Below are 11,080 nucleotides of genomic sequence, written 5' to 3'. Positions count from 1 at the left end.
AGAGGCAATGAAAACACCCTCAAACCTCATACTAGGTTGTGTAGTGATAGATGTAGTGCTCCTCTACCTCCAATTTCATGTGACTATATATGGCATATATGTTTCTCTAGGGGTGTGGTTCTATATTTGCTAGTCTCACTCTCTAACTAGTATGTGGAGGTGTGTAATTGATCAATCGCACATATGATCCCATGAGAAAGATGCATATCCATGTGTCTCAAACTTTAAAAAAAGCCATTATCTATAGTACAAAGGAGATGCTCTCGGTAAAAAGCCATCTTTCTCCTAGACTCATGCTCTAGTGCCAGCCATGTCCTCATGGTATCCAACTGAGTGAGGTCCACCCTAATAATCCTACTAATCGTTGAGTGACTTAGAGTGAGAGATGGTGCATCAAGAGAGTACTGAAAGGCGAATGGGGCGTCCATACTAAAGTCATGTAGCTCAAACCAAGGTGACATTTGTCCATACCAACATTAGGTATCTCCTTCCCTGCCAAGCTATCAAAAGGACTCAAGAGCAGGTTGCATATTTGTATTTGTGTTTGCGTACATTCCACATGTTGTCTATGAATGAAGTTGATTTGGTGAGAGCCTCTACTACAATTGGTGTAACCCTTAGCTCAAATCTAATGATCTCATGTGGGACAAAGGCTTTACATTTGATCATCTTGGAGATCATGGATACCAAGAGCCTCTCATTAATCTACATCCATCATATGTGTGGCTTGATCAATTGTGGTGATCAAGACTAGGCTCCCATATCTGCACTCGGTATAGTAACATAGATGTGACGGTGTATCAAATAGCCATAGCTTAGTAAGAGGTTCTTGGAATTGAACTTGTAAATGAATTTCTCCAATCCACCTAATGATGTGTATCTACGTGTCGATCTAGTATTTGCTATCTCTCCCATAGAGAACATAGGACCTATGGAATAGGACATCCATGTATGTGTAAGAATCCACATACCCTATCTCCCCCTATCCCCCCCCAACACACACACACAGAGAGAGAGAGAGAGAGAGAGAGAGAGAGAGAGAGAGAGAGAGAGAGAGAGAGAGAGAGAGAGAGAGAGAGAGAGAGAGAGAGAGAGAGAGAGAGAGAGAGAGAGAGAGAGAGTTTGTGTGTGTGTGTGTCTATCTATGTTTGCGCATGTGTGCATGTGTGCATATGCATGCATGTGTATGTGTGTGTACATGTATGCATCTGTGTAGAACATGAGTGAGTGAGTGAGTGTGTTCATGGGACATATATGGCTTGCAAGGCATTGTGGCACAAGTAGTGTGGCTTCGAATAGGAAGCATACATTGTGTTCTTGTAGAGCCACAAGAAAGGATGCATCAAGCAAAGCAATACATAACTTTTATTACATAGAATTTCATAGCGAATTCTTGGAAGAGAGAAAGTTGCCATGCAACAACCTAGCATGTTAGCTTGTTAATTTAACATTTAAAGGGAAGCAATTTCATTTAATGCTACAAAACATCTTTAAATGTTCTTTGAGATAAGACCAATGTACTTGAATGTCCAAAGGGTGTCCCTCCACTTTATATCTTAGCCAAGAGAGCAAGCAAGAGCTAAGATTGGTCTTATTTCCATGCATATAACGCATAGCTCGCAAGTTGAATGAACACTAGAACTTGATCGCACTTGGATTCTATTCCTTTGTACCCAAGAGGAGAGCCTTAATGAGTATCTAGTGGGAGAGTACCCATACTTATAGAAATACACCATATGGACATGGGTGTCTAACCAAGTGAAGTACCCATCAAGACCAACCTATAATTGTCATGATCATGAGCCCATGTTTTGATTATTGTGTCATCCATGTGGGGACTGAGTACTAATATCCTCAAGGTGCATCCAAAAGAATCATGGCTTAAATACTAGATAAGAACATTTGTGCAAAGGGCACCTAAGAAAGGACTTAATGAGTCCACAACCAATCGATGGCAGAAAATATAGGCTATAGGATTGAGACAAACGTTTGAATGTGCCCACTCTCGTTTACCCAGGCACCTTAATTTTATTTGCGTGTGGAGCAGCTCTAAGTAGATGATCATGTTCGCATCGTCTTAATGGATTACTAGATTTTATAAAACCCAAGAGGAAATTTAGCTAAAAGTAGCAAATGGATGGGAAGAAGAAGCAAAACGTCGGGGGGTGGGGGAGCTTTAGTGGGACCACTAAAAGGACTGTACTAAGAAAAAAATAATTACGCGGAATGATTTTTTGAGATTATAAAACCCAATTATAATTATGGGAAAACCCCCATTTTAGGGAGGGGGGAGCTTCAGAGCGAGAGGCGATAGTAACGCTTTTCTTCTCACAACACAAAGCAAAACACAAAAACAGCTGCAGCAACAACAAGCATCATCATCAGCAGGCATCATCATCATCATCATAATCATTATCAGAGAGAAGAAGGGAACTATCATTCCCTCCACACTTCTTTCCTCTCTCTCTCTCTCTCTCTCTCTCATTATGTCCTGATCTGTTCCATCAATCCTTCCCCTTTCAGCCTCTCCTCTTCCAGATCGAGCCCTGGATTGTGCCCCCTCCCCAGTCAAGCTCCCCTGCCTTCTTCTTTACCTTTGCCAATGACCCTACTCTGATCATCACATTTAGACCCCTGTCTCAGGGGCAGGGACGCAAGTGGGAGGGCGTAACCCATGTTTGTACATGTAGAAATGGTGATCAATCACCTTATCAGTCACCGCAGTTTGTGCTAAATTTAGCTCGTTTGTTTTTGGGTTCCTCTGTTCACATAACCAGGCATCAATCAAGGTCAGCTTCTATAATGGCTGAATCCCAAAAGCTTCTGGCTCTTGGCGTCTTCAAAGACACCCACAAAGCAGGTCAGCAGTCTTAGTTCTCTCTCTCTCTCTCTTTTTGGTTACAAATTTCTCTAACTGAAAAAGAGCATCTTCACTACTTTGAGGGCATGTCTGATAGATTATCATCTGTGTGTGACTGTTTCTGTGCAGAGTATGTGAGAAGCATCCACATGTATGATCGGAACGGGATGATGGTGACCACCCAACAGGAGTTTCTTCTCACTCCGGGCTTGTACTCGAGAATAAGCCCGCCCGTGCCTTGCGGGTACTTCTACTCTGCCGCCTCGTCGTCTCCCTCTCCGGCGAATGTCAAGTCAGCCATGGTGGCCATTAAGAAGATGCTTGAGGGGGACAGATGGAAATGTGTGCTGGAGTTCTTGAAACATTGGCCCCATGAAATCATCATTTTAGATCCTCTCCTGTTAATCCCTTCAAGGTCAGCTTATCTTGTTCCTTAATCATCTGGCCAATTTGGCTGCCCCTTAACCTTTCTTCTTGCCACTAATCCTTGCAATTAGCCAAAATGTTCGTGGCCAAGCTCTTTCACTGAATGCTCTAATTTTACTTCATATCAAATTATCCCCCCCAAAGTGCTTCCTATATAAAATGCTTCCACTAATTAGCTTAATAGTGTATGGTTGAGGGTTTTCACTCAAAGCTCTCACTCTTGCTGGCTTTCATGAGCTGACTGATGAAGTTCTGATGAGATTTTAGTGCCACTTAAAGCATGGTCTCCTATGCTACTTCATGTCTCTGATTTTTTTTGCTCACTCAAGAGTCAAATGGGTATTTTACTAGCATTGATGAGCCGAATGATGAAATTCATGCTGATCCTCCTTTCCTGCTTGTTAATAAGGTTTTATTGGCACTTAAGCCATAGCATTTTATGCTATGATATGTCCTCCTGAGGCAATCAATTTCTGCTCTTGGGTAATGGCTAGCCAGCTCAGTGGTCTTTGCTGAGTTCCATTGGATTTGACTGAAATCCTGTGTTTTCAAGTTTTTGTTCCAAATGATCAAGCAGTCATTCCTTTTTTCGGAGTAGCTCACTTGTCGTGCTAAATCTCTCACTTCCTCAAGGCACGGATCAATTCACCTTTTATTCATGAGAGATAGAGAGAATGAATTCAGTAGTGTAGTTTGCGCACTGATACTGAATGCATTAGGAATGTTTCGCCTTACTGATTGGTGTTTTTGGCTTAACAGGAATGAAAAGTTAAACAGCATCCCTTCCTTAGCCCAGGACCTTGTGTTGGTGGAAGCAGCATACAACAACAGCAGCAACCTTAACTCCAGTCCCAGCATTTTTGTCCCTGATCATATCAATAGTACTAGTATTAGTATTTCAATTACTTCACTGCGGGTCCCAAATATCAATGAGCTGGACACCTGCCAAGGTGCTAGCTCTGATATTCCAAGGTTATCGTTCTTCTCAGGAGAGCCATTAAATGATCAGATTCCTGGGTTAGAGACACCGGATAGGACTCCTCAGGGTGCACAAGCTGATATCTGGCAAAAATGGGGCTCCGATTTAGAGCTTGCAAGTCCACGGGTCAATTATCAAGAGCTGGGGTCATGGAGGATCAATTATCCAGACTCAACTCAAGGTATGCCAAAGTGCAAAGCAGTGTTCCCATGTAGTAGTAAATCTGATGTTTTGTGTGAATTTGCAGATAGGGGTGCATCGAAGTTTGCAGAGAATAGCCTAATGCATTATTATACCTTCTCGATAGGTTGGAAATGGCACAACTTATGTTTTTGATGCCTTTAATGCACATAACAGTACCATCAGTTAGCAAATGCTCGGAACCACTTCTGCTTGTCAGTTGTTATACGTGTTGGGGTATCAAAAATAGATGAGTTGTGGTTGTAGCTGTGAAATGGCAGGTGAAATTGTTCTGACACCCGATTACTTTCTAAATGACAGTGCCTCTTAATTCTACCAGTCCGAGTGCTGCAGACCCTCCTCCCCCTTGGAGCCCTTCACTGTTGGATTTGAATCTGCACTTGCCAGACTTCCTTTCAGAATCCCGAGAGGCCAACACGTCTCTCCTACTATCCAGCTCCTTTGAACCAGCAACTGGCCTCAACCTTGAATTGGCAACATCCTTGAGCCTGCAAAACTCCACCATTACACGAGCTGAAGCTAAAGATCAAGGACAAGACGACACCACAGGCATTGATTGCTTCTCCTTGGATTGCTTTGGCCTTGACAGCTCTTCAAGCAATTTCTACTCCGGTGAGATAACAAACCACGTTGCAAGATCTCTCTGCAGTGATGACAGCATTGGAACAGGCCAAGTTCTGGGCTTGCGGTCCACTTCAGAGTTCAGCAGCCATGATGTCGCATATGATATGAATGGTGTGTTTAACACAGACAAGGCGAACTCTTCTACGACAACCTCGAGTGATGTGCATTGGGGTGGAGGAGGCAAGGGTGTGAAGCTGTCTTCTGGTGATCCCTATCAGTTGGAGTCTCCTGCAACCTCAACTGGTTACACAAGCTGGAGAGGGGGTAGGGAAGGCAGGGTAACTCGTAGGGGACGGCAAACTGAGAAAAGTATATACTTGCAGCAAAAGGGTACAAGTGAGCGGATAACTGAGATCACTCTGCAGGAACTCTCTCAATATTTTAACATGCCCATAACCCAGGCTTCCAAGGAGCTGAAAGTAGGGTTAACCGTTTTGAAGAAGAGATGCAGGGAGTTTGGAATACCACGCTGGCCTCACCGCAAGATGAAAAGCCTTGACAGCCTTATCAACAACATTCAGGTTTTGTTGGAGCAAAATGATAATTTTCTGAGTACTCACTTATTTTTGTTTTGTGTAGTGCTGTAGCTGTCTTGCCTTGTGCATGTAAGATTTCGGGGTTCAGCTGGAGTTGTAGTTTTGGGTGTAGTGGATTGCATGATGGTCTTCCTGATGACTGGTTGCTCTGGTGAAATTGAAGTTTTGGCAGCTACATCAACAGAGCATTAGTTTCTGGTTTGGAATGAGGATCAGTAACAAACAAAATTCATATTAGAAGCAAATGTTGCCTGTAAAACTTTATGTACATGATACCTTATGTTATCTTTGATACTAGCATTGCTTTTAAGGCTTGATTGGTTGTCTTTCGTGGCTTAGTTTTTGGTGATTCTATGCAATCCTTCCTGATACTATTAGAAGCAAATGCTGCCTGTAAAACTTTATGTACATGATACCTTATGTTATCTTTGATAGTACTAGCATTGCTTTTAAGGCTTGATTGATTGTCTTTCATGGCTTAGTTTTTGGTGATTCTATGCAATCCTTACTGATGATCTGTTTCCGCACTGTTCACGGTAGGATTTGGCACGTGATCAAGGTGTGAAGAGCTCTGCAAGGGTGCTCAATGCAGTGAAGGAGTTGGAGGAGCAGAAGAGGCTAATGGAGGAGTGTCCCGGGACGGAGCTTGCTGAGCGGACGAAAAGGCTAAGGCAAGCTTGTTTCAAGGCAAGCTACAAGAAGAGAAGGCTGCAGGCACAAATTCAACAAGCTCAAGGCAATAACATGAATCCTAATCCTAATCACAATAACAATCATGCCTTCCTCCTAAATCATCTCAACCCTACTCCCACTTCTTCAATTGACACCGAGCACGACCTCGTGTGCCCCAAACTCTAGCGAGGGGCTCCCTTCCGTCCAAAGGAGAAAAAACCAGACTTTTTTTTCCCTCCCCTAAATCTATTTTTTTGCTCAGTCTTTGAGAACCCAACTGTGAATTTAGCCTAGCAAGATGTTTGTATGTACTTGTGGGTGTGCTATCCTCTATCTAGGTTTTTGGGCCCTTTCTATGGCTATTATCTAAATTCTTACTGCACCTTCTACTGTACAAGAAAACCACCTAGTAAGTTTGAACAGTGATTCTTCTGGTTGGATCATAACATTCTACAGGCTATCTTGCTTCTTTAGATTAAAGATTTTCCCCACCTGATAATTACATGTTATATATATATATATATATTTTTTTGGGGGGGCGGGGGGTTGGGGATATGTAATACAATTGATAGACCAACACTGCATATAAGGCCTATGAATCGTGTATTATGCACCCGAAATTCAAAAATTGAAAATTGGGAACTCTCCATAAAAGCTTTTTGGCCCGTTTTGGGTATATAAATTATAAATTATAATACAATTGATAGACCAACATAAGGTCTGCATTTTATATTATGTACCCAAAATATTGGGAGTCCAAAAGAAATTTGCAAAAATTGTTTTACTGAGGCTCTTGAAAACAAATTTTGAGAATTCCAAAATGATACGGACACTTGCATGATCAAGGGGGGTGTGGTTTGTAGGATTGACAAGGGGAGAGATAGGAACTGATGCGGATAATGAGTAATTCTCTCTCTCTCTCTGTCTCTGTCTCTGTCTCTGTCTGTCTGTCTCTCTCTCTCAGTCAATAAGTTAAATACGGAGGAAGGAAGTTATCTCCTGGGACCTGGGTATTGCCACAGAATTAAAGGGCAGAATTAAAATGGCAGGATCATTAGGGGTCCCTCAGCCCTTCTGAAGCCTATATATGCATAATGCAGCTATATTTGCGGAGAAGCAAATGATGGGTCTCTCTCTCGTCTGAGCCAAAACACGAAGGGACTGATCGGAATGCAGTAATGATGCAATTAAAAGGGCCTTGAGAGGAAATTCTGAAGTAGATTGATTGATTTGATTGATTGATCGACCTCAACCGCCAACCCGCTGATCATCTCTGACGCTCTCAACCGTTTGACAAGCCTCGAACAACGAGGCGGGATTTCCCTTATTAAATAATTCATAATAAAAAAGAATCCAACTTATTACTAGTATTGTAATAGCAATCATAACTAAAATGTTCCTAACAGTTATTATCAATGAAAATAATCATCGGTTTGTCTATCAAATAATTATTCTTTCTAGAGAACGATACTAATAATAATATTATTATTACTTATCAGTAGTATCACCTAAATAACAATTATAGAAAGGGCTTTAGCCTTTACGTACTAAGTAATTATATGATAAAATGATATAAAAGGGCTTTGGAAAAACCAAAGGAAAAGAAGAAAAAATGGAAAAATGGTCCCTGCCAACGCAGCTCTTCATTGAATGTGGGGATTCGGGAATTCCTGCAGGCTCTCTTTTTGAACCGCCTTCAGAATGATGACAAACCCGCTTTTACTTCTTTTTTAAACTTTTATTTTGTGTAGGGTTAGCCATTTGGAACGTGAGGAGGTTCTCTTTTGACTAAGCGAGGTCTGTATGTTGTTGGTTATTTGAGTGTCTATTTTTAAAGCATTTTTATTATTGACTTATAAGGGGTATAATTTGGATCAACATTGTGTTTAGCGTGTGTACATTTCTCCTACTAATAATAGGGGTATCTCAGAGTTTCTACTATTAGGGCTAACGTTTCTAAATGCGCCTTGCTCAAATTTGTTTTAAATGGGAATTTTCTTTTTCTTTTAAAGTGAAGCCTGAATCCTGAATCCTAATGGAATGTGAAAAACCCGGATTCTATTGATGATTTTTTAGCATTGAGATATAGGTATTTTGGGGTGTAGAGAAGACAGAACATTGATGAGACAACATTGGAAAGTGCACTAGGACTAGGCAGACTGTCTGGTTCCATCAGGGAAACTTTCCCCCCAACAAAACTATGTTCACATTCCATTGGGGGAACTAATTGTTCCTCCCAACGGAACTAGGGACAATAGACGCGTGGCAGCAAAGGAAAAACATGCAATGAATGGGGCTAGTGATGGACATCTAGACATAACTTTAGGGGGAGTGTCGACGTCCTCTCACCATGAGTAGCAAGTCATTCCCTCAACACACGACAAGAATCTTCTACCTACTCTAAACTTTGGGTCTATTCTTTTCTCCATCATGGTTGGATGTGGCCCTCTCCACCATTTCTTTGCCCCCACAATGCCAAAGAGTGATGCTTTTCATGCTTCTTACTCCACTATCCTCAATAACCTTCCCTTCCAACATCTGTTACCTAAAGATCTCTGAAGCTTAAGTCATGGCAGGACTTATGAGGAGATAGGACTCATTGTTCCTTTTGGAGGTTGACAATTTCCATGCACCAAACAATGCTTCCCAGGAGGATACAGTCAAGAATATGCCATCTTGGATGCTTACAGAATTCTCCTCAACCATGGCCAAATAGCTCTTGATACACTACCTCAATGCAGGAAAACAAAGGAGTTGGTGGTGAATCAAAAGGACATCTCCCTCAAAGCATTAAGCCATGACCAATGGATGGTTAAAAATTCCCCTTTAACACTGTCTCAATCGATTGCAAATTTCAATCCTAATGGTCCCAAACCCACAAGAATCCCAATGTGGGTTAAGTTGCTTGACCTCCCAATGTACCTTCACCTATACTGCAAATATTCCTCCCTGAGTACTTATAATAGATCATAGATGAATTTAGTGCCCATGTCCTAGATTAGCCTATCATTTTTAAGAGCTTTCCTAACACTTGCTTTAATCATCATAAACAAGAATACTTTATCAAAGAATGTCAAAAGTTGAATAGCCCGGAACAATAAAAACCCAAGCAAGAGGAGCAACATGCTGAAGGGGTTGGAGACTCGTGAACAATTAAAAAAAAAAAGAGAACAAAAACACTAATGATAAGACCTTCAATCTGCAAAATCAAAATGAATTCTCCCAACTACTGATGGATTTGGCTAACCTCAAGAGCTATGGGGCTCAAAGTTCCCCATCATCTTAGGGAAAATAGAAAATAGCGGAAGGGGAACCCCCCCTTCCCAACATCAAGTTGAGATTTCATCTAATGAAGATGAGGAGGAGTTCATTGATAGCTCCCAACTAATTGAGGATCTTAAATCTAGTTCTGAGAAGGATATGACCTTAACTGACCTCCCAAAGAGATTAACATGTCCCAAGTCAAGGAGGAAACCCTCCTACCTAGGATTCTTAATAAACAAAAATCGCCATCCCAAAATGAAAATAACATCCTCCAAGAGAAGAAACTCCAAAGTTGCCAAACCTTTGCCAAAGAAAGTCCTCTAAGCTTTAAAAATCAACAAAAAACATTGATGGTTAATTCGATTAATATCATCTCATATAACATAAAGGGTCTCACAAACTTGCTAAGAGTCAGAACCATAACAAGTTGGATGAATCAAAATCATCTCACTAGTGATTGTATGTCTACAAGAAATTAAAGCATTAGGGAGCACTCTTCATCATAAGAACTTGCAGAAGTGTCTCTTTTGACTATACATGGGATTCCACAAGCCATGTTGGATGCTTGTTGGATGGAGTGGGGAAACCACTATCCATATCCATAAGAATTTGGCAAGTTTAATCTCTTTGGTATGCATCATCCTCTCAATCAATACGGTATCATTTTTCTTAAGGATGATGAATAATTTGTTATTATTTCATTTACGCTAATGATCATTTTTCCAAAGGAGCCGAAATATGGTTGTCCCTCCAAGATATAAAATGCCCATCTATTCTACCAAGAGACTTTAACATGGTCAAGAGTATCCAAGATCGCTACCTCCAAAAAGGGAAAATAGTCTTGGAAAAAGAAAAGGAAGCTTGGTTTAAAATCAAAACTACACATAGCCTCATGCAACTAGATACATACAGATTCTTCACATGGTTGAATAAGCAAAGAGGAGAAGCCAATAGGAAAGCTAGGTTAGATCGAGCCTACTTCTCAACTCTCCTCCTTTATTAGTACAAGTCTTAAGGTCCATAAAGACATTGACCACTACCTTGTCTAGCTTTCCCTCTCCAATAAAAGTAACTTCATTTGTTCATGATGGTTCCATGTAGACCCTATAGAGTTTTCATGATATTTTGGGATGGTCATTTTCCTCTCTTTTATCCCTCACTAGTGGAGCATGGCAACATGCAATCAAACAAACATAAGACCTCCTTAGGTCAATAAAAATGTGGATGCTCTCTCAAAAAAAGAAGATTAAGAGCCCAAGAAAATGAAAAATATATTCAATTCAACTTACTAGGGCTAATAATGGCTATGTTGAAGACCAAGATGAGCTATTAAAGCTAAAACCATAACTTAAATAGGGGGAGAAAGTGGACATAGAAAAGGTTTTACTCTTTACCAAAGCTTGGTGGGTTGGATAAATAGATAGGCCCACTAAGGAAATGTTCCAACTCATTAAAATAAAACAGAATGGGGGGAATACTTCCCCTCCTCACTGATGATGATGGGAACAAAGCTTGTAA

General features: G+C 41.0%; 1 protein-coding gene across 1 annotated transcript; it reads left to right on the top strand.

The window, feature by feature from the left end:
- Positions 1 to 2,299: 2,299 nt before the first annotated feature.
- LOC148024454 (uncharacterized) lies at positions 2,300 to 6,810 on the top strand. The gene is made up of 5 exons (XM_087694081.1): positions 2,300 to 2,860; positions 2,990 to 3,275; positions 4,046 to 4,446; positions 4,767 to 5,611; positions 6,167 to 6,810. Exons 1-5 carry the CDS (start codon positions 2,803 to 2,805, stop codon positions 6,482 to 6,484), a joined length of 1,908 nt encoding a protein of 635 aa, XP_087550207.1. The 5' UTR covers positions 2,300 to 2,802; the 3' UTR covers positions 6,485 to 6,810.
- Positions 6,811 to 11,080: the final 4,270 nt, after the last annotated feature.

The sequence above is a fragment of the Lygodium microphyllum genome, chromosome 15 (assembly GCF_053477565.2).
Source record: "Lygodium microphyllum isolate KBCC chromosome 15, Lygodium_microphyllum_v1.1.10, whole genome shotgun sequence".
Classification (NCBI taxonomy): Eukaryota; Viridiplantae; Streptophyta; class Polypodiopsida; order Schizaeales; family Lygodiaceae; genus Lygodium; species Lygodium microphyllum.
This window is presented reverse-complemented; position numbering and strand designations above follow the sequence as displayed.